This window comes from Tiliqua scincoides, chromosome 3, assembly GCF_035046505.1.
Source record: "Tiliqua scincoides isolate rTilSci1 chromosome 3, rTilSci1.hap2, whole genome shotgun sequence".
NCBI lineage: Eukaryota > Metazoa > Chordata > Lepidosauria > Squamata > Scincidae > Tiliqua > Tiliqua scincoides.
In genome coordinates this window covers 32,836,784-32,861,565 of record NC_089823.1, presented here as the reverse complement: position 1 = coordinate 32,861,565, position 24,782 = coordinate 32,836,784, and the positions used below count along the sequence as shown (strand labels likewise).

At 44.2% G+C, this 24,782-nt stretch overlaps 1 protein-coding gene across 1 annotated transcript in view; it reads left to right on the top strand.

Annotated features, from left to right (window-relative positions):
• The window catches only part of GAP43 (growth associated protein 43), an 82,461-nt gene that overhangs the window by 28,319 nt on the left and 29,360 nt on the right, over nt 1–24,782 (top strand). Inside the window, exon 2 of the mRNA XM_066622279.1 lies at nt 9,689–10,298. Coding sequence (XP_066478376.1) covers nt 9,689–10,298 — 610 coding nt within the window. The remainder of the gene's footprint in view (nt 1–9,688; nt 10,299–24,782) is intronic.

The window sequence follows — 24,782 nt, the reverse complement described above, 5'->3', positions numbered from 1 at the left end:
GGCAAAGAGAGATGAGACTGAGCACACTGGAGAAATAGAAATGTGCTGTGAGGGACAGTGAGGAGATGTGGCTAAAACAAGTGCAGGATTCATTGGGGTGGGGGGAGGAGAGAGAAAGGGAATGGGAGGCACCTTCTGAACTTTGGAAGGTGGTGAAGAGGGAGGGGAGGGGCAGAAAGAGAGGGGTGAACTGCAATTATGATGGGGGATGTGTGTGCAGGAGGGGAGGAGGTGGGGTGGGGGGGGGAGAAAAGCATCACTTGCCTGCTCATTTATTCAAGATAGAATGCAGCCAAGCCTCTGTACTCAGACGTAAGCCCCATTATAGTCAACGGGGCTTGCTCCTAGGTAAGTGTGGATAGGATTGTGGCCCAGCGCCCTTCCTGCCAAAGCCTTACCAGGGGAGGCAACGCAGGCAGGGTCACTTTGGGGCATTGCAGACAAGGAAAAGGGTCTCTCCAGGATCCTTGCCAGCCAGCTGCTTCTGTCTCCTACCTGCTTCCACCTTCAGGCTTGCTCTCACTCTCACTCCCTCCTTCCTCTCGCTAGCCCTCACCCCCTCCATGTTTCTCCAGCTTCTCTAGCTGCCTGGCTGGCTGCCCAATCAGCATGTGGGCCAGGCACCAGCAACAGCAGGAGCACTCAAGCCCCTGTGTGGCTGCCCCTTTCTCTTCTGCTGCTGCTCAAGGCTCCAAGCCACTGCTTCTCCCCTGCGCGCAGCTGCTGCTGCTGCCTGACTCCTTGGACCCGCGGCACACCTGAGGCAGCCTCACGGCACACCAGTGTGCCGCATCACAGCGAAAACCACTGTGCTAAAGTGACGAAAGATTATTCTTACACCCTTAATGCTCCTCTAAGGTACCTTGTGCTGAAACACATTGCTGCTTTCCCCCACTGATTCTGAATATACAAGAAGCAGCAGGGAAGCTATGCTCCATTGCCTTGTACATACTTAATGTTAAAAGGGGCAGACAATGGCAGTAGCCTGGAAGCAATTACTGCATTTCTGTGTGCTGAACAACACAGGTGCCCTGAGCAGTGAATGCTGTGGCAAGGATGGTGCCAAAAAGTGACTGCAGTACCCTGAGCCATGAAATGTTGAAGAATGAATCATTAGCTGTAATGTATGTATTTCATGAACAAGAGGGAGAAAAATTCTAATGGTAAAATTTCTTGATTAGTGTAGACTGGAGAATGGGGTTGACAGGTATGACAAGTTCTTTTGGCAACTAGTATAAGTCAGTCTGGCAGAGGTAGCCAGTGGGTTAGGAGACACAGAAGAACAGATGCTGCCATTTCCTTCCAATACAGGGCTGAAGGAACTCTTGGGAATATATGTAATGAGTTTTTGTCTGCAAGAAGTTAGATCAATGGTGACCTTCTTCTCCCAGGCTGCCAGCATTCAGCAAATGAAATTAAAGATCTTGCCATTTTAGTGTTTTCTTATTGTTCAAGCTCCTAAAATATAAGGTAGTCTTCATGTTTTCAGAAACCAAAAGAGTTATTGCTTAAAGCACGCAGATGAATTATTACTCTTTATAGCTAATTTGATATTGTGGGTGATTGTTGTATGATTTCTGTTTTTAAATGTTACGCTTATTCCATAATTTTATTTGGAACAAAGAAATAGAATGGGGCAGTGTGATTTGCAATCCATAGGGATTCTAAACATGCAGCGCGAAGAACATTTATGCAACGCACTTTGTCCCTCATTTCTTGTGAATGGATTGTCTATGTTCATGTAATTCTTATAACTGAACAGGCTTTTCCTAAAATGGGCTCCGATCCTAAATAGGCCCAGCACTGATGCTGAGTCCTAGCACCAGCGCTGGGTGCTATAAATGTGCCATAAAGCATGTGATGTGCCAGGGCCAGCACCAACCAGAAGAGGATGCACTGCCCCTGGGTATAAATGCAACCGCCGAGTGGCAGTGTGGCCTTTGGGGGCTGGGGGGAGGGCAGGGTGGAGGTAGGAAGTGGGGCGGGAGGGGGTTTGAGCAGTGGAGCTGTGCCCCACTGTATCCTGAACCCCAACATGGAGGGCACAATCTTACCTTCGCTGGAACATGCAAGCCAAGAGGCTTGCGATGTATCCAGCGCAGGATTGGGGCCCAAAGTGGTTCTGCCAGAGGTAAGGGGAAACTTTCCCCTTATCTCCCGGTAAGCCACCCTGGCCCCTGTGGGTCTCCTTGGACTTGTGCCACCTCCTGAGGTGGCGCAAGTTCGAGGAGAGTGGAGCAGCTTGAAGCCACTCTGAGCTCCCTGAGAATGGTGGTTGGGATCCAGCATAACTGCCAGGTCCCAGTCCCGCCTCCTGCTCCCCACCCACCTGTCCCCGGGCCGCCCACTGCCTACCCTCCCCCTGCCTTCCTCCTTCCCACCCACCCCAGAGCCTTATGTCGGCCCAGCTCAGCCAACGCAAGGCTCGGTGTCTCCATTGGCACGGAGGCTTATGTCAGCCTCCACAGACTGGCGCACCTGCCCGCCTAGCCGACTCACGAGGAGGCGCAAACTTGCCTTGTAGCAAGTCATTCTCAGGATTGCATTGGGAGTTTCTCAAGTGTCCACTGGCAAAATAGCTAGCCCAGACTTGAGAAGCCCCTTGGCAGGACTTGGGGCTTCCCCTGAAGAGACCTCCGGCTGCTTCCCAGTGCACCGGATACAATGGTAGCCGCTTTGGTGCCACTGCTCCAGTGGGTGCTGGGCAGCTCAGGATTGGGCTGCTAATAGTATAAAATATAGTGCAAATTTTGTAGACTTCTAATGGACCAGCAGGAAAGACCACTTGGGTGAGTGTTTGCATCTCAAAGACAGCAACATACCATAAGTTAATCATCCTTTTCTATCAATCAGCCCCTCTCCTAACCACAGGAACCTGTGGTTTAACATCCCTCCTGTTCAGACTCTGCACTGAAGGAAGGAAACTACAGCAGCAGATTTTTTCCTGCCGGATTGAAGCTTCCCAGCAGGGATTATAAAACAGGCAAGACTCCTGCCTTGAACTCCTTAGCATGAGAAGATATATTGCTCATCCACTGGAAAGATGGATGCTCCTGTTGTAAGGCCCCTGGAAAGGGAAGATCAGTATCCCTCTTCTATTTCAGCATCACATACTAATGATGGGCACTTTTCAAATAGAGAAGGGAAGAATAAGTCACCCCCAAACCAATCAAGTCATAAACAGCAGTGCCTTCTGAGGGGCTGTGGCAGGTAGGCTTTGGCTGTCCAACTGAGCTGTGATCAAGAGGGAACTAGGCCTTATGTTCTTCCTGGTGTGTGCTGGGCAGCAGAGCTGGAGGCAAGAATTGGGTAAGTCAGCATTGTGCAACTGTTGACATGCCAGCAGCATTGGCACGGCCACATGGGGTAATGTTGACTAGTTTGCAGTTGTGGGCTTGCACAGTACTGACTTAGGGCACAAACCTATGCATTGCTACTCAGAAGCAACTCACATTATGTTCAGTGGGGTTTACTCCCAGGAAAGTGTGTGCAGGATTGCAACCCGACAGCCTACATCTAAACTGCCCTGTCGACAGAATGGGCACCAGTAGAAGTGCACCACCAGTAGAAGTGCCAGGATCCAGGTGGAAGTGCCAGGATCCAGTGCTCATTGTGCAACATCATTGTACTTGCTGATGCCACCTGTAAGTGCAATGAGTGCAAAATGGAGGCTACCCCGTGGGAGGGAGGGGGATGAACAGGATATTTCTGGACAGGGAGGGAGGCGGAAAAGGGAAAGGAGGAATGGGATCAGTGGCACTTGCATGTGGTCAGATCCTATTCTACTTCCCGCACCTTTTCCCTTTCCCTTACCAAGCTAAACAAACACATCGGTAAAGCAGCTACCATGTTTTCCAGACTCACAAAGAGAGTCTGGTCCAACAAGAAGCTGACGGAACATACCAAGATGCAAGTCTACAGAGCTTGCGTCCTGAGTACACTTCTGTACTGCAGCGAGTCGTGGACTCTTCGCTCACAACAGGAGAGGAAACTGAACGCTTTCCACATGCGTTGCCTCCGACGCATTCTCGGCATCACCTGGCGGACAAAGTTCCAAACAACACAGTCCTGGAACGTGTTGGAATCCCTAGCATGTATACACTGCTGGAACAGAGACGCCTGTGTTGGCTCAGTCATGTCGTGAGAATGGATGATGGCCGGATCCCAAAGGATCTCCTCTATGGAGAACTCATGCAGGGAAAACGCCCTGCGGGTAGACCACAGCTGCGATACAAGGACATCTGCAAGAGGGATCTGAAGGCCTTAGGAGTGGACCTCAACAAGTGGGAAACCCTGGCCTCTGAGCGGCCCGCTTGGAGGCAGGCTGTGCAACATGGCCTTTCCCAGTTTGAAGAGACACTTGGCCAACAGACTGAGGCAAAGAAGGAAGGCCATAGCCAGGGAGACAGACCACTGCACTTGCTCCCAGTGTGGAAGGGATTGTCACTCCCGAATTGGTCTTTTCAGCCACACTAGATGCTGTTCCAGAACCACCATTCAGAGCGCGATACCATAGTCTTTCGAGACTGAAGGTTGCCAACAACAACAACAGTCTTTGGGTTTGTGCCAGCAAAACAGCTTGTGCAGAACTAGGAAGACCTGTAGACTAGTCCTGGTCAGACTTTAAAAAGACATTTACAATGGTCTAATTGCAGCTGGTGATTCTGATGTGCATTTGGAAACTTTAGCCTACAGCTTCTGAACTGGCAAGTGAGACACATGCAGAAGCATGCTGATTTCTGTGGCTCTCCTTAGTTGAATTGGGGTGACTGGCTCTAAGTGGAGGATAACAGATAAACTACTGAGTCATGACTGTGTCCAGCTCTTGGATCTACTATAGTTTTCATATGTGATATTGCTCAAATTTCTGATTGTGCCTTATCTGTTGAGGCCTTTGAAAGCCTTTTGCCTGCAGAGCCTCAAGACTGAGGATTGCTTCCTAACTGCCACATGGATACTAGTATCATGGATACTTGGGGAGCGGTCCTACTCTTTGCTTCTCCTCCCATTAACAGTGACCTTGCTCCATGGCAAGCATGCCTTCTTTATAAATGTGGCCAAGCAGAACTTCAGGCAGCAGTGTTGTGCTTACCCAAGCAGGAGTTCCCAGATATGGCCAACTTTGGTGTCTGTGGATGACATCTCTGACCTATGGGAACCCACTGAGTTTTGTTCCCATAGAACAAGTGTCTTCTATGCATGTATACGATGTTATTACCTTTGGAAGTGTGGCCTGCAATTTGAGGACTGATACTGAAAATGGAAACCCCAACACATTCAAAACTTCTGCTTTCCCACAAACCCTATGCTTACTACCTGATTACAATATTAATAGGGAATCATCCTCTCATCAGGATGCTTTTGAGCTGACACCTACTCAAGGGCCAGTGAATAATGAGGAGAGCAAAATGTACATCAGATCAAAAAGAGGCCCATAAGACAATAGTTATATATAGAAGGCCAGAACTGAGTTTATCCATCATTAAACCTCATTCAGGAAACACTTAAAATCAATTTAGTGCTTGAAAATGGCTTATGTTTTGCACTTTGAAGATGCTCTCAGCGTGTACAGTAGGCCAGTTTAATCCAAAAACATAGAGGAAATTGTCTGATAATTGCATCCCTTGGTTGTGAAAGCAACAGTGAGAGGGAGAAATATGTTCAGGTCATGTTACATAAAAATCCAGTGAATTTGTTTATTGGAATAGATATTCAGGGAGGTTTTCCAGAGGAAGAAAATGGTTTGCAACAAGGTATTGCCAGTCAAATATTTATAATTGGGTTAGAAGAAATATTTGGAGCTAGAGTTTCTGGGAGAAAACAATGAGAAAGGCTAGAAGCAACCATTGATGATGATGATGATGATGATGATGATACAGGTATTTCTATACTGCCTTTCTTGGTCCTCAGATTTCTCCTTAGACTTTATTCATGATGTGTATTTAATGGAATAAACTATAGCTGAGTGGCAGATTATTGGCTTTGCATTTAGAAGACCCCAGATTCAATCCCTAATCTCTCCAGATAAGACAGAGAAACATTCCTATTAAATCCTGGGGAGTTGGTGGCAATGTACTGTGCTCAGTGGATCAATGGTCTGACCTGGATATAAGCTAGCTTCATTCGAATGCTTCTCTTGAACTTTGCTGAATGATACAAAGAAGGTGAAAACAATCTTTTCAGTACTACAGTTTTCAAATAGGACCACGTCCCAGTAATGGTAATTGCAGAATGTAGCATTATGGTGAGAAGATTGAGCTATTATTTGATAGCAATCTCCTTTTTCATCTATAATCTCTAGCCCCTTTGTACCGGTAACGGAAGGATTAGAAACTTGAATTTTGACACTGTTCCCTTTTAAGAAACTCTACAGTGTTTGCAAATGCCTTGGGGACTTCCACAGCACACTTTAAGGTTGTGTTATGTTTTTGTTTGTGGTTGACAAACAAAACCTGTTGAACTTGTGTTACAAAATTCACTACTTAGACATTCAGTAAAATTTTTTGAAATATAAGTGAATACTGTGCAATCCTAAGTAGAACTCAATAGAACTTACTTCTGAGCAAACATGCATTGGCTAGAGCTCTAATGTACCTTTTATATTTAATTGAGCTATATTTTAAATAATTTTTATATATTTTTTATAATAATTTTTAATAAGACCACCTGGGAATACCGGGTGCTGTAGGCTTATACCATAGTCTTTCGAGACTGAAGGTTGCCATTTTAATATTTTTAGTAAGTTTTATTTTTAATCCCATTTTTCAGTTTTTATACAATTGTTTTAAAGCTATTGCAACTCAGTCCAAAAATATGGAATGAAATGAGCTTTAATTCAAGGAGACCTCCGAGACTGCACCCCTACTTTAAGATGTAGCATGCATCTCATTGGCATTTGTGTATCAGTGGGGATTGGGGCTTTAATAAATATTTATTTTTCACATTTTTATACCGCCCTTTCTCCAAAGAACTCAGGGTGGTGTACACGGCTGCTCCCCTCCTTTTGTTCTCACAACAACCCTGTGAGGTAGGGGAGGCTGAGAGAAAGTGGCTGGTCCAACGTTACCCAGGAAGCTTCATTGCTGAGAGGGAATTTGAACCTGGATCTTCCAGGTCTTAGTCCACCTCCCAAGCCACAACACCACCCTGTGTTTCAGAAGCAGAATGTGTTTCAAAGCAGAAATTAATTATAAAGGTGTTTTTTTCTTTGCTATAGGATAGGCTATGGGGTGTGGCTCTAAGAACAGTCTTGACAAACTCCTGCACATTATAATGTACCACCACCCCACTGCAAATAAGAAATCAACCCTGATAGAAAATTCTGGATCTGTCACAGTTGTGGTGCAAAGAGAACGGCAACAATGTTTTATGTACTATGTTATGCACTGCATTGCCATGCTTGTTTAAGGGGGAGTGGTAATGAATTCAGTGGGACTTACTCTGAAGCCAGTGTGCATACACTGCAGCCTGACAGTCCTATCCAATCCAGGATTAGGCTGGTGCACAGAGGTCTTTACGATAGCGAAATTGTAAAACTGTTTCTGGCAGTACACTCTATGCGCGGCCGTTGGTTATTTTGCATGTCGGAGGCCCACCGCCAGACTAGGAAAGTTTAGTCCAACAGTGGCAGAGGCAGACCGGGAGGGGAGGGGGGAAATGGGAGTTTCCAAGCTGGACAGAAGGAGGAGCGTGGAATCTACCTGGACCATAGAACTGGTGCAGGTCCAGGTAGACCCACTAGGGTGCCAGAGGGAAGGGTGAAAATGTTCTCTTACTTGAGGAGGCCTCTGGAGGCTGTAACTCTACCCTACAGGACACAGTGGTAGCCGTATTGGCTCCACTGCATCACTGTGCGGGGGGTTACAGAAGATTGGGCTGCCTGTTTATTAATTGGCTTGTACTTTATTCTGTGGGATTCAGGCCCAAGGAAATGTACATTGAATTGCAACCCAGAAAAGCTAAAGCTGCACAGTTATTTTTAGATGACTGGAAAATTCTTGCATCTCACTCCTTTGATTAAAATTCTGTTATAAAATTAACAAGGGAAGGAATAAGATGTGCCCCTACTGCTGGTTCACAAATTCAGATACTGCCAAGCTGTACCACTTTCTCATTACACTTACATCTTTCCCTGAGGTAGGTATGCATAATAACACTTCTGACATTATGTTTCAAGTGGGTGTTATATGCAGGAGGGAGATACAAAAATGTGTCTTTGTAGTCTAACAGCAATGTGGAAATGAGCCATCATTTCTCCTGGTCTCAGGGCTGTCTTGGGGCTGCTTACATTTTTAGTGGATACACAGTGGCAGAACTCTGGGAAGTATCCCCTTAACCTATTTCTGCCCACACACCCTGCAGGTGGCATCTAAATGTTGTGAGTATATGCCCACGGGCACAGCTGGGTTTTAAGGCATGAGCTGTAACCCTGTGGGAAGTACAACACCATCCACATGCACACTTTGTTTGTGGATTTTGGTTCCTTTTCTGAATTCAGCATCCTATGCCATTGGTGCCAATTGTCTGGGTCAGAAGGAAAAGAGGTATCAGAAGCCTTTGGCTCCTAAACGCGATTGAGATTGCTCTGATCAGTTGCAGGAGTTGTTATAATGATGCATAGGATGACCTGTAGTGCACGTATTGGAAGGTGAGCACAGCGTCAGTACATGCACATCCTTGTGGAATGGTGCATGGAACTTGGGGGTGTTGTGCGTGGTAGTGCACTGCTCTTGGGAAGAGAGGTGGCTAACCCATCCTCCCTAATATTTATACTGCATCTTAAAAGTTTAAATTGCAATGCATATCTATGTCTGAGGTTGACTTAGCACATTAACAGCCTAATCCTATCCAAACACCTTCCTGCTGATGCAGTCATGCCACGAGAGTGTATGCTGCATCTTAGGGGAGAGGGGTGGAAGTCCCAGAGCTTTCCTGTAGGTATCAGAATATTTGTTCCCTTGCCCAGAGTAAGCCTATGCTGCTGCAATGCGTCTACTCAAACTGTGCCAGTGATTTTGTGAGTGCAAAACCAAGTGGAACCATGAAGGTGAATCGAGGCCAGGAGGGGTGATAGGATATCGGTGGAGCTGCTGCTGATACTGCCCCCTTCCCAGCACAACACAATCCCCTACCAGCTCTGGTCTTCACCCCATTCCATCCCCTTCCCTCCCCATTGCACGCACCACCCACCCTGACTAACTGGCACTAGGACTACTCCGGAGGTTGCTGGTGTGCAACTCCAGCCACATGCCACTTGCATGCCACTGCACAGAATGGTGAGTTGCATTTTGTGACCACCATAATGCAAGCTGCGCTGCTGGAACACGAGTCGATAGGATTGGGCCATAAATATGGAATGGAAGTGATATATTGAACTTTGGTTGTTTACTTGTGTATTAGTAGTAGCATGTTCATATACCGATGAATTTTGACTTTCGCATTAAGGATAACAAAGAAGCAAAAAGAGAGCCTGGTGTAATTTTTGGTGTCACTATGCTAATGTGTCTGTTGTATTTTTACAACATGTGTGGATATTTTAACAAAGTATGTGGATGCCTCTGTTCTGCAAATTACACTCAAGGCTGCCTATAATATGCTTGGCCAAATATACCAGCTGCTTTTCACTGGATGCTGGCTGTGTCTGAGAGATTTCCAGTTAATTTCATTCCCTCTTCTTTTTTCTTGAAAGGTTGAAAAAAATGATGACGTTGACCAAAAGATCGAACAGGATGGTGTCAAACCGGAAGATAAAGCTCATAAGGCTGCCACCAAAATTCAGGCTAGCTTCCGTGGACACATAACAAGGAAAAAGCTCAAGGGGGAGAAGAAGGGAGATGCCCAAACTGATGTTGACGCTGGTGAGAAGAAAGAAGAAGTCCTTGCCAATGGGCTGGCTGATGGCAAAGCTGCAATTACAGAAGCTGCCCCAGTTGAGAATGCCCTGCCTGCAGAAGGCAGCAAAGGGGGAAGCACCCCAGCAGACGAGAAGCAGGGGGAGGGTACCGCTGACACTGGCCCAGAACAGCCTGTCCCCAAGGCCACTACTCCTGCCGCCTCATCGGAGGAGAAGCCCGCTCCTGCCACCGCCGAATCGGAAAGTGCCACTAAAGCGTCCACTGATAACTCGCCATCCTTGAAGGCCGAAGAAGCCCAAGTCAAGGAGGAACCTAAACAAGCCGATGTGCCTGCCACTGTCACTGCTGCCGTTAGCCCCACTGCTGCAGAGGATGCTACTGCCAAGGCAACAGCGCAACCCCAAACAGACACGGCAGAGAGTAGCCAAACCGAAGAGAAGACAGGTATGCTTGTTGCAGGCAGATAACTGTCTTGTAACAGAGTTAGAGTGGTGTGGAGCAATCTGGAAGTTGAGGCAATGGGTAAACCACTAGGAGCTGTTCATGGGGAAAGTGCAGAAGTAGGTTTAGAGGTAGGGACAGCAAGCAATCCTAAACAGAGGCTGGGAGTGGATTTGTTGTTTGACAAATAACACCCTACAAGGCACTTTCCTTTAGCTTTTCCTACCAAATGGAGGATAAAAATGATTGTTCTTTGTTTCATTCATAGGGAAAAGCACTGGCAATCTTGGCCCCTGTGCTGCCCAGGTCAGGACTGCAGAATGCCCCCCTAGGAGAATGCCACCACGATCCCCACCTCTGCCTCACCACCGCCTTATCTGGGTGGGGAGCTTTCTGAGGGCAAGAGAAGACTGCAAGCAGTCTCCTCTGGCCTCCAAAAGGTCTAAAATGTCACTTCCAGTTTTCAGGCAAAAAGTGGAAGTGGTGTTTCTATGTCCTCTGAAGGCCTTCTGAGGCCTTTGGAGACCAGGGGGGCAGCATGTGGCCTTCCTGACCCTTTGAAGGCCTTCATACGGTGCTTCCATAGAGGCCACGGGGTGGCAGGTGAGGAGTGAATGGCAGTGCGGTGGTGCTTCCTCCAGTGTGCTGCCTGGGGAATTTGCAACTCTTGCCCCTCCCAGTGGGGAAACGAACACTTAAAAATTATGAGAGATAGTGATATTTGACCTTTTAATATTCTTCTCTTTTTTGCTCTCAATGCTCTGAACTGGGGTGGGCAAACATTTTGGCAGGCGGGCCACATCATCTCTCTGACACTATATCGGGGACTGGGAAAAAGAATTTATTTACATTTCAAATTTGAATAAATTTTACTTAAATTTACATAAATGAATACATTAGAGGTGGAACTTGAATGAATGCATCGATTTTACTGAGCTTCTTTATAAAATACACATTAGAACTATAGTACAGGCATGTTTACCACACACCTCCTGCACAGTGAAAACATACAGACCAAGCTGGAAACACATGGCGACAGAAGTTGTTCAGAAGCAATGGAGGGGTGTGTGTGTTAAAATAATGCTCAGGGAAAAGCAGAAAACACATGGAGACTATAAAAGGTCTTGTTCTAACTTGGCCCACAGTTCGCGTCTGGTGGTCGCGACTACCAATCGTGGGCCTGTGTGGGCTCCAACAGTCTCTGATGGGCCAGAGGCTCATGGAGACTGAGGGCTCCCTGTGGACCAGATTGGGGGCCCCCCAGGGCCACAAATGGCCCCTGGGCTGGGGTTTGCCCACCCCCGCTCTGGACAATAGTTACGTAGAGATTTTATTCCAGAGCCTGGGGAAGTTGTACTGTGTTGCAAAACATATCTCTGGCCACCATAAGGATATAAGAGCCCTGCTATATCATACCACAGTTCAACTAGCCCACCATCCTGTTTTCCACAGTGGCCAAGGAGATTGAAACAGGACAAGTAGGCAAATAGTTCTCTTTTATTCCTGCATCTCAGCAACTGGTATTCAAAAGCATTGTGCTTCTGATGCTAGAGGTAGCATACAGCCATCATGACCAATAGTCACTGCTAGGTTTGTCCTCCATGAATTTGTCTCAACTCCTATTGTGGAAATAATGTCTAGACTACTTAGTCTAGACTACTGGTGCTCAAAGTGGTGGGTTATGCCCCAAATCATGGCAAAATGCTGATAAATACCACCTGACAGTATCTGGTGAAAGAGGAGTGTAGTGATACACTCCTCTTTCACCAGACAGGAGTGTATGTGGCAACCTGGAAAAAGAAACTAATGGCCCAGTCCACCACAATTCCCCACGCAGTAATGCTGTGTAAGCCACATCTTGTGGGCGTCAGCTGCATCCTGTGGGGTAATTTTGGCCTCTAGAAGCCTCCTCTGGGTTTGTTCCCTTCCCCCAGGGTAAGCCCCTGCTGACCTAGTGGGCCAACTTGGACTTATGCCAGCAATATCTCTGGTGCAAGTATGTGCTGTCTTGGGAAGATGGATCAGGGCCAGGAAGGAGGTTAGGATTTGGCAGGCACCACTATCACCAAACCTCCCCCTTTCTTGGGCCCAATCCACTCTTCTACCCACCCAACTCCTCCCTGTTCTGCCCTCCCTCCCTCTGTTCTGTCCTATCCTTACCTCCTTCCCAGTTCCTGTGTGGTCTTACCATAGGCGATGGGCATCTGTTGGCAGCTGGTATGCAGAGTTGGCCGCTCGCTGCTTCCAGGGGTGGCTAGCCCATATGCTCTGATGTGTCACCTTTTGCAATGGCCAGAAAGTCTGTTATGCTGGCAGAACACTCGTTCAGCTGCACATGCTGTAATAGTTGCAAAAGAGAAAATTTTAGAGAAAATTTGAGGAAATCTTAGAAGGAATCTACTCCACTGACTTCAGCTACTTGACATTCCCTTTTCTCTGGGAACTTTAAAACTATTGGTCTGTGGAGACTAGAAATTTCTAGTACTAAAGTATATTTTCTAGAAAATGGCAGTTGGGTGGGAGAGTCTTGACTATCAGACTGGTACAATATCCATATAAATGCAGAGTATAGATAGACTTTTAAGACTCAGAGGTTGCTCAATCTACATTTGTGACATAGCAGGGGAGTGCCCATAGTGATAAAGCACCTGCTTTACATAAAGAGGGTCCCAGATTCAATCTCTGATATTTCCAGGTAGGTCTGAGAAAGACTTCTATCCCTGATTAGCTTCTTCTGGTCAGGGTAGGCAATGACATATTAGGCAGACCAACCTAGGCAGCTTCTTCATATATAAATATCTGTGTGTCCTAGATTTGGGGAAACTCCTTATGTCAAGAAGTAAAAGATCTGGAGTGTCACATGAGAAGAACAGCCAGAATAAAACCAATTCATGCTTTTCCTGCTTAATTCCAAATGACTTCAGTGGAGCTCCTGCCAAATAGATCTATAAATCTTGTGAGAAAGCAGTGTCCACTATAAAGCGAGTTACCTAAAACTTTGAGTGAGGTGAGCTAAATAAGCAAGGACATACAGGTTGAATATATTCTCTACAATTCTGACTACCAAAGTTTATTTATTTTGAGCCCAAACTGGAATTTTCTTCCTAAGTACAGGAGAGGGAAAGGCAGGATAAAGAAGATGCTTAGTCCATTTGCAATCAGTAGGCATGTCAAACAGGCTGCAAAGCTCATTTACTCCAGCATAGTGTCATTAAGCTCAGTGGAACTGTGCCATTGCAAATGGGCTGTGGAATATGGCCTGTGAAACAACATTCAGTGTGAATAGCCCATCTCCAACTATTGCACGACCCTCCACTGGTTTCTTATTGCAGTATTCCAGTGCTGTAGCTTATCTTTCCATTTGCTTTATCTGAGCGTTTGTATGCTCTGCCTTTTCACCTCCTAAGAGGCCCTCAAGGCAGCTGGCACTTGTGTAAAAACACAAAATATATCAGAACATCAGAAAACAATAAGCTATCAATTAAAACCAAACATACTGAGCACTATTAAAAACCCACAAAGATCAAGAAAATGAAAATTATATCATGAACAAAAGGGGGGGTTCAACCAAATGCTTGTGTAAACAAAAAAAGTCTTCACCAACTAGTGGGAAGAGTCCACTGATGGCTACCTAGGCCTCTTCTAACCTCTTTTACTAGCCAGGTAGGGCAGAAGTTGAATGGATAGGTGATTGTCAGAATCACCCAGTGGCCAAAAAGAGCCTCATAACTACAGTAACTACAGTGACATATTATGCAAGGTAAGCACAGCAGCCCTGATATGCTGTATACATTTGTGATGATTGCATTATGAATGCTCACTATGCCTTATCAAGCATGCAAAATCATTCTAATGTAGCTTACCATGATGCAGCTTGCTATGGGGTGACAAAAAGGCTTAGGGTAGCATATGACTTTGTACTCTAGTGTTCACCAAATTTGATGCAAATTTGAAAGATCTTGTAGAATTTCAGAGGGGATTTCCATAAGACTAGTGAAATTTCTCAAGAGGTTTTTGCCTATCTTTACTAGGTCGGGTCTAATATTTAATAGTCACTTCTTGCCCTGCACACTCTTAGAAGAGTGCACCTGCCAGTCTGGAGATCAGTTCATGCAGCTAACACTAGATTATGGACCCCTTCCTGCAGATACATTTCACAGATAATTAAATTCATGGGTTGGCCCACACCAGCGACTGGAGGTGTCTCTCTGAAGAATTCAGGAGGCATTCTGAGGCATGGGGAGGCTGCACACGACCTCCCCATGCCTCCCAAATGCAATCAAAAGGCACGTTTAGTCATGTCTGCAAGATCCTTGAGGCCCTCCAGATCTGGGCCTGCATTGAGTCAAATCCACAGGTGCTGAACTCATGAATAAGGAGAGCCCTCTGTATGCATTTTTGTTCTGTGTAATGTTTCTGTCACAAAACCATGGGAATACCACAACAAAAAAGTGGACTCATAGGACTGTTTAGATAAAAAAAAAATGCAGAATATTAGTGGAAAATTGATTAAGCTGATTGAACTAGGAGTGGAGAATTGATATTTGCTCAAAATTGAACTGAAGGGGAAAAAATTCTAGTATTTGCTTAGATTAATTGCTTGGCTCTAGACTAGCATGGTTCTAGACTAACTTCATTGCTTGGCTCATAGACTAGAATTAATCATGAAAGAAAGATGGGGAAAAATTCCTCTACCTCTCCTGATAATGTAATATTGGGAATGGAAGTTGGGGTCTGTTAGCAGAGCTGAGAGAATGAATCAGGGCCCAGTCCTATCCAACTTTCACGTACTGATGCAGTCGCAATGCAACCCCAAGGTAAGGGAACAAATATTCCCTTAGGTTGAGGTGGCATCCATGATTGCCATCCCACTGAAGGATGCAGCGTACCCTTTGTTTGCATGACTGCATCAGTGCTGGAACGTTGGATAGGATTGGGCCCTCGGTCCCACACACAGCAAATCTGAGTTTTGTTAAAAACTAAAGTACCCTGTAATGTGCCATTGTTACATAGGCAGAAGAACAAAACAGAAAAAGAAGCTAGTGAAAAGTCTAACCAAAGCAAAAGAGAGCCACCCACAAGCACTTAAAAGCAGGAACTGAATAGATGACTGCTCCCCCAATTGGTGGGGAAAAACACATAACATCCACACCTACTGTTATTGTACAAATCTAGCTGGCATGCTATCCCTTTTCCAAAGGGTCAAGAACTAGTATATTACCTTCAGGAGAATATTCCACAATTGAGGAGCCATCATCAAAAACAGCCTGTGGTTACAATCCTAACCAGGACTACTCAGAAGTTAGTCCTGTTGTGTTCACTGGGACTTACTACCAGGAAAGTGAGGTTAGGATTGTAGCCTGTTTCATCTAATATGATCTTAGATAGTGGCAGTACTCACAAATAGAGTGTAAGTAGAGTTGGGTAGAGGTTACCTTAGGGAGGGTGGGAACCAAAAATCTATGAACAAAATATGCCTCTCTAATAAATATCAGTACAAAAAATGAATGTGTATGAAGAAGTGAGTACAGCACCCGGGCATTTGATGCAACTGCATTATTCTAATGGGGCAAGAATGCACTGAGCCCCCGTTCTCAGGATGGAAGTACCATGGGGAAGGGGTGAAGGAATTTCAGTTTTCCTTGTATTTTCTCCTACTTTCTCAGAGTGTCTGACTTTCTATTAAAAAAAATGTTGACATTATCATTTTGGTGAGCAAAGGCTGGCACTGTAATTGATGTTGGAAAGCTGCCCCAAAAATAAATAAACCCAATTGGCTACCAGCCAAGTATCATTGGCTGGCTAATTTCCAAGACACACTTGGCTACTGCTACTACAAAGAGTAATTGCAGGTCAGCTTGCATTTTTGCAGCGGTGTTCATGTGGAGTGAATTTTACTACAGATTGCTTCAATCATCTCATCCAAGGACATGATCTCATAGGTGACATTGAGAGCCCTCCTTTCATTTGTCCTAACTTTGGGGAATCTCAGAAAGGGATAGAATGGAGAAACTAGTGTAACATCGAATAGTAGATCCAGATATGTCAATACCTCACAATGGTTTCTTTTTATTTTTGTTAATAGGGCAGTTTCTGATATTGCTCTTCATCTCAGTTCTTAATCCTTCTTTACTGATGGTTTCCAGTGTCTCCCAATATTGACCTTTAAATCGCTTTTTTATAATGGGGTTTGCATTCAGCAGCAAGGGTTGAATTCTCTACCTGGTTAATTCCCTTCCTCAGGAATTATAGGGCAAATCTACTGTGCTATATTCTTTACTCTGTATATATATTCTGTATATTGCTGCCCAGAAGATCTGAAGTCCACATTAGATGAAGAGAAAGTGGTAAAATCAAGACTTGGCAACAGCAGTAGTAAAGCGATAGAGTAGGTTTGGGTACCATTGAAAATCAGGTAAGATGTGTGACTCAGATGTTTCAGGGTATTCTGAGTCTCAGAGTGCAGTGAATCTTGAGAGACTTGGAGAAAGACAAGGAAGTGGCTTGAAGAGGCACAGAACATAACTGAACAGAAATGGTTGTTGCATTGGTCCCACTGTGGTGAATGGGAGCAGCATAAGATCATGTAGGACAGTGTTTCTCAAACTGTGGGTTGGGACCTTCTAGGTGGGTCGTGAGCCAATTTCAGGTGGGTTCCCATTCATTTCAATATTTTATTTTTAGTAGTTTAGAGTTGATGCTACCATGGTATGTGGCTGCATTTGGGAAAATGTTACAGACCTGTGCTTTTAACAAGCTACTATGTATATTCTTTTAACCATGATCTTAAATGGGACTTACACCTGGGTAAGCATGCGTAGGATTACAGCCTAGCATTGTTAAAACTTTTCCTGCTTGATGATGTCACTTCTGGTCATGCCATCACTTCTGGTGGGTACTGACAGATTCTCATTCTAAAAAGTAGGTCCTGGTACTAAATGTGTGCGAACCACTGATGTAGGGGACTTGCACTAATTTTGTACTTTTTCCTTGTAAAAAAAATGGCTAGGGAGCAGGCAGCTCACTTTTTCACATACCCACATAAGGTTTACATTTGGAGATTTGACTATTTGGGAAGATAGTATGGTCAGTAAGACAATACACACCCATTCCATGCTTGGAGTTTGGTAGAACTCTGTCTACCCTATTGTTGGTAGTACCTTCCACCAACTCCCTGGTAAGCCTAAAAACGTCTTTGCCCAGCTATCTTCAAAGTAACTTCTGTCTTTTGTGCATGTACCCACTTTACCTTGTTGCTCCTGCATCAAGGCAGTGGTGGGAGGGAAAAAGGAGTTGGTTTGTCCCTCCTTCCTCCCACTCTGGTACCTTGTACACTTCCATGGCTGTGAGTGATGTGCCAGGTGCTCTGGGAAATGTTGTCCTTCCCCTCCATTTTCACAACTGAAAGTTTTTTCCTCAGGCTGCTTTTTCCTGCAAGAAGAGGGAAAACATTTGTATTTCAGATTTTAAAAATAAATAAATACTGTGATACAATCATCAATAGAGCGGCTACATGTAATTGTATTCACTGCACATTGTTACATGTAAGTGTACAAAGCTTAATTTGTACTCTGTTCCTACTACAAGAAGCTACAGTGAAGCAGTGATGCATGTAGTAGTAGTAGTAGTAGTAGTAGTAGTAGTAGTAGTAGTAACTTTATTGTCATTGTGCTACAGCACAACGAAATTTATGCACCTTTGAGATACAAGCATAAATATGTACTACAATTCCAACAATCACACTCTACACACTCACCCACACATTCTATACAACATGCAACATAATACAAAAACAGTATAACAGACCATAATGCCCAGGAGCATGGTAACAACTATATCGCCTTATTCAACGTAATTATGGCTGTAGGATAAAAACTGTTCAGGAATCGTGTGGTGCATGCTCTGATAGTTCTCTATCGTCTACCCGAAGGCAACAGTTCAAAGAACTTATGAGCCGGATGGAAGGGGTCTCTCAGAATACTATGTGACTTCTGCAGACAGCGAGATGTATAGATGTCCTCCAAAGTTGGTAGATGAAGGTTGATGATGTGCTGCGCGATCTTAATAATTCTCTGCAGAGCTTTTTTGTCCCCTGCAGAGCAATTTCTGTACCACACCAAGATATCATAGGTTAGGACACTCTCAATGGTGCAACAATAGAAAGACACAAGCAGCTGCTGTGACAAATTTAACCTCCCAAGCTTTCTCAGAAAATATAACCGCTTTTGTGCCTTTTTTATCAACATGCTGGTGTTAATAGTCCATGAGAGGTCCTCTGTGATGTAAATACCTAGGAATTTGAAACTAGCAACCTTCTCCACCTCCTCACCATTTATGTATAATGGTGTGCATACATCCCTCTTTTTCCAGAAGTCAATTATAAGTTCTTTAGTTTTTTTGATGTTAAGTGAGAGATTATTTTCTTTGCACCACAATAACAACACCCGTACCTCCTTCCTATAAGCAGACTCATCATTCCCGCTAACAAGCCCCACCACTGTAGTATCATCTGCAAATTTTATAATTTCATTGGTGTTATGTGATGGGGTACAATCATGTGTATACAGGGAATAGACGAAGGGGCTCAGTACACAGCCTTGGGGAGCTCCTATATTTAATATCAGAGTGGAAGAATAAGAGCCCATCCGAACTGATTGTGGCCTATTTGTCAAAAAGTTCTTTATCCACAGACAAATGTCTTCCTGTATGCCCAAACTAGTCATTTTAAAAAACAGCCTGCTAGGTAGAATGGTGTTAAGAGCAGAACTATAATCCACAAATAACAGCTGTACATATGTACCCCACTGTTCCAAATGACGCAGGACTGTATGTAAAACAATAGAGATGGCATCATCAGTCAACCTATTACTCCTGTATGCAAATTGACAAGTATCCAAGGTGGGTGGAAGACCAGACTTAATATGTTTCAACACCAACCTCTCAAAACACTTCATAATTACTGAAGTTAGAGCCACAGGTCGATAATCATTGAGAGAAGCAACTACTGTCTGCTTAGGAACTGGCACTATAATAGATGTCTTCAAGCAAGTAGGAACAGAGCACTGTAACACAGATAAATTGAAAATATTTGTAAAAACTTCAGTCAGCTCTGCAGCGCAGTCTTTAAGTACCCGTCCTGGAATTCCATCTGGACCAGCTGCTTTCCAGACGTTAATATTCTGTAAAAACCCGTCTCACATCATCAGGTTGCAGGTCAAGTGACTGACCATCAGTGGCTGCAGCTGGAATGTTGGTGGCTGCTATCTCCTCCTCAAACCGGCCAAAAAACTGTTTAAGCTGCTCTGCTATGGAATCACTACTGGTGGGCAGACTATTTTTATAATTCTGCCCAGTAAGTTGTCGCAGGCCCTGCCATACCCGGCAGGTATCCAAACTTTCAAAATGCTGCTCAATCTTCCGCCGGTACATGGCCTTTGCATCCCTGATGCCTTTTTTTAAGTTTGCTCTGGCCTCACTGTACTGTAGTGTGTTTCCAGAACGGAAAGCAGCATTCTGGGCTCTTATCAAAAGGCGCACATCTCTGGTGAACCAGGGCTTATTATTAGGAAACACCCGTATTTGTCTGGTGGTAGTGACAGTGTCCATGCAGCTTTTCATATAGAACAGTACAGTTGAGGTATAGATGTCGATATTGTCCTCCGCAAATAATGTCCAATCAGTACGCCTGAATCAATCCCAAAGTTGCTCCAGTGCATCTTCTCCAATGCATGCTATTTACCTAAACATAGATGCTCAGTGTTCCCTCACTGGGAACACTCTAGTGGTACGCCATAATTGGCTGCAAAATCAGTTGGCATTCTGTCATCCACTGCAGCTCTGGGGCAGAGGGTAGATATAATGGGCTATCCTTTGATTCAAGTGGGAGTGTTTTAACATGCCATTTCTTTTGTATGCATAGCTTATGCAATCACAGAGGGTTGGAATAAGCCATGAAGATTCTAACAAGTTTCTGCCCTGGCTACACCCGCCCCCCAATTCCACCCTTTATGCCCATTGTGTTGACATATTTTTTTTAGCAGTATAATGGTTCTGTCAATAGTATTATCTCACCCTTGTAAAGATATTGCTGTGCTGGCATAAGTTTTTTTTTCACTATCATAGCAACTTGGTTGGCATGAGGGGCAGTTATTCTCTCACTCACTCATACTCTTAAACCATTTCTGCCCAAAGTTGCACATATGCAACAAGGATCAAATGTGTACACATGTGGGCTGGGCAGAAATGGGTTAATTATTATAATTAATTAATTATTTCATGGCAAGTCATCATATGATGAAAACTTGAAAAGGCCAACTATTGTGTGATGATGACAGTGGTCACATGAGTAACATGACTATCTAAGGACAAAATATACTTCTGTAGCTGAAAGATTAAATTATATGTTTAAAATCAATAAATGTTCTTTTCTTTATTTAGAATAATGTGAAGCTATACTTTTTGTTCTTGTGTGCTGTCACTGGGCTTGCAATATTTTGATTCCCTTCTTCCACTTCCTGAACCTTTTTAAGGGCCCTTTCTAGCTCAGGAGAGCTAGAATAATCTTCTCCAGTTTGCATTCAATTACCTAGAGAAAATAAATCTTCAGAAATGGCTTTCAAAATTTAAAAGGTCTGTTTTATTTGAAACAGGATAGTGATAAAGAGATACAAGTTATCAACAAGCTGGAGAATTACCTGTGCATGTAAAATTGCCTAAAGGAAGCACTGTCATCTGTAATGTAAAAAATGTACAGTGAAATCTAAATCTGAGAATTAGACAGTGTGGCCCTTGTATCTTTGTATTAAAAACTCCATCCTTCATAGCTGCCATGATACTGAGCAAATTCAACGCCTGTTCCTATTTCACTTTGCATTTAGATCTATGTGCAGATTTATATTAAGTGAGCAAACACTGGCTCCCCTGTGACAGCAGTGGGAGGATTAACTATAATGTGCAATCTAGCTATTCAGGCTAATTTTCATTTTCACTAGTTCTTTATAACATTGGCTGCACATGCATGTACATTTTAAATCAACATAACATAAACCTTTTCTTCTCCTGGGTTAATTGCTAGTTTAACAAAATCCAGTGTGGTATTCATAGTTACTGAAACATGAACTCTGTTTGTTCCTATCTATTCTTTGCGGTCAGGAATGTTATTTAGTTTTATTGTTAATGTTTTGATGACCGCCTTTCTCTATTAGTATGTAGCCCTTCATTTAGCTCTGAAGAGTGTTCTCAGTAGATTATGGTCTTTGCCATATGACTTTTCCTAGAAGCTTGCATATTAATTGGAACCCAGTGGGGAACCAGTATCAGTCACTTACCTGTGATTGACTTGATCAAAGTGTTTAGGAACAAGAGGGTCTAGGAACTCCTAAAAACTGAGTCTGGAAGTTGGCTGGACCTACAGAAATGTCTCTTGCCCATCCTTTACTGAAAGAAAATTCTAAAGTGTAAAACCTTTCCTGTGCCCATGTTCAACTCTTGTGTTCTAAAATGAGGTCTGTATTCTTCCAGGTCCTGATACTGGTCTGTACTATTGGTCAAATAATCATATAGTAATTCAAGCTGTATTTCTGCCAAGGAAACAGAGAAGGGAAATTGATTTCTAACTTCAGAAAATGCAGATTGGCCTTGTTAGACCGTACAGCAGAACATGAATGGAACATCCTGGTTGAGCCATCCCTTGGCCTGTAGGTGGGGGAAGAGAGATGGGCAGATATCTTTGTCTTCAGGAAAGGTGTGACCCAAAGGAGTTGGTCTAACTGAAATATCTCCATACCTACACTTATTTCACATGCTGTGAGATGAACACAAATACCTGTTGCCAACATCTTGATTTAAGGTGCACTCTGGTATAGGTAATAGCTGCCTAGCAGGAAGAGGCTAAGGATCAGCATGATAAGAAAAGCTGTTCTTTCTGACCTACAATTTTCCATGTAGCTCTTAAAGACACAGAAAAGCTTTTAGATGTTGGCTAAGCTAGGCAGCAATACTAACAAGTTGTAAGACCTGACTGCCCACTGCTTCTAATATAGTGAAAGCTACATAGTGCACAGTGGTTACAGAATCCTTTAATACCAGGATCTAATAGGCTGAACATTTCAGCTGAAAACTATAAGCTGCTAGAGTATCGGTTGGGATTTTGTGCTCAAAGGAGCAAATCCCAGGAAACTGTCAAGGTTATGCACCCTGCACTTTGTAATGTGGGTTTTACTTCTTTCAAGGCAGAAAGATTCACGGCAGAATATCCCTGCCAAATACATAAATTCAGCTACACCAAGAACAACCGGTTAGCTAGCAGAACATTCCACAAATATTTTCTGATTTGTGAAAACAAGGGTCAGAAAGGATTAGAAAAAATCGAAGAGATTGACCAATGCTTCTTCTAAACATTTGCAGCAGCTCCTTGACACTTTATGAAATTTTGCATTTGCTTTTCAGAAATCATAATATCACCCTGCAGCACAGGAGCATCATGTTAGGCCAGTGATTTTCAACCTTTTTCATCTCACGGCACACTGACAAGGCACTAAAATGGTCAAGGCACAGCACCAGGTTTTTGACAATTGACAAGGCACACCATGCTGCCAGTGGGAGCTCACATCTCCCATTGGCCCTATTAATAAATGACCTTCCCCCAAATTCCTGTGGCACACCTGTGGACCACTCGTGGCACACCAGTGTGCCGCAGCACAGTGGTTGAAAATGGCTGTGTTAGGCTGTCAAAATAGGTGAAGATAATTTCTGCTTCAGCTTGCAGTATAGAATGTAGATAAGGACTGTTTCCAATTGAAGAAGGCCTAGTTAGCCTTAGTTTCCCCCCCCAAAAAAACCCAATATCCACTTGGTTTAATAGCCAACTGCCCCAGAGCAAGTGGTTTGAGAACAATAGGTATTAACTCTAAGTTCAGTGCATCACAGGACTCCTGATGTTCCATTAAGATCTTGCAGCCCAATCGTATGCAGGCTGCCACCCCACAGTACAGGGGTGCCGAATTGGCCACTGCTGTATCCTGTGGGACCAGGAAGGAAGCTGGAGGCCTCCTCAGAGTAAAGGAACATTGGTTCTCTCACCCCTTGTTGTGCTCTGGTAGCCTCTATGTGTCTACTTGGACCTGCACCAGCTATTTAGCTGGTGCAGAACTGAGGAAACCCATGTAGGGGTCCAAAGCCCGGGAGGGGAGACAGGATGCAGTGGCAGCCTCTACTGCTGTCCCCGCATCCCTCCTGGGCCTGAACTGGGCCCCCAGGTATGCCCCCCATCTTCCTGCCCCCCATGCCATGGAATGCCTCCCTGCCACTTGACAACAGGACCTGGTGGTTGTCCGACCAGTGTAGAAGCCCAGTGCTAATTGGTGCTGGCCTCCCTGTGGGTGTCTTTCTTCCAACTGCTGTGACATGCCTTACGGCACATTTGTGATGGCTGTTGTTGGGACAGTGAATGGAAGATTGGTGCTGCCGGGCAGTAGGAGTTGCAGTAGGAGTTTGTCATATTTTTGTTTTTATGACAGTACATGCCCAATCTTGTCTGATCTTGGAAGCTAAGCAGGGTCAGGCCTGGTTAGTACTTGGATGGGAGACCACCTGGGAATATCAGGTGCTGTAGGCTTATACCATAGTCTTTCGAGAGTGAAGGTTGCCAACCACCACACCTGAAGGCAATGGACCCCACAGGTTCTCATGAGAAAGATAGATTTAACAGTGTTGGATGTAAGTTGTTTTGTTCATTTATTTGGACGTTGAATGGTTACATGTATCTTGGCGCATCTTTTCAGTCTAACAAGTTACACAGTAAATATAGTAGCTTTAACTATATTAAACTATTATACTGCGCTTGTTCTGAGGAGATTTTTTAATGTGATCCCATGTACTACACTCAGTACATGGGATATTTACACTAACTTAGGAATCTCATGAATAGCCTATAGTGTATTCTTATCCATACAGAGCAGTGAAAATGACATATGGAATTCCAAGGGAGGACACAAAGAAGCAAGGGAAAAAGATAAAGAAGGTTGTTCTATGAGTAATGTCAGGAATGCTGCTGAGAGGTGCATGAAAATAATATTTCTCTTCCTTTTCTCTCCATGCAAGTAGGATTTTAAAAAGTGGATTTTAGTTAATTTTTGGACAAAAGATTGTGGTATTTTTACTTCCCATTTCCTATCAATAACAAATGCTCACTTTATTATAAGGTTAAAAAACTTTACACAAAAGCAAATTGTGCACCCTGGCCCTTCCAGTCTTGGTGCAGCCTTTATTCATATTGTGTACCCTTTATCTAGCAAAAAATGAGATGAGAAGGATTGGTTCCCATATCTATAATCCACCTTTCTCTCCAATTTATATCCCATCTTTCTCCCTAAAGGGTACCCAAGGGCCCGTACACACACACATACCCTCCCCCCCCCCTCAAAAACTATCTGGAATATAAATTTTCTGAGACTTATCAGAACTACTCCACAGAGGGGGTTGACTGAA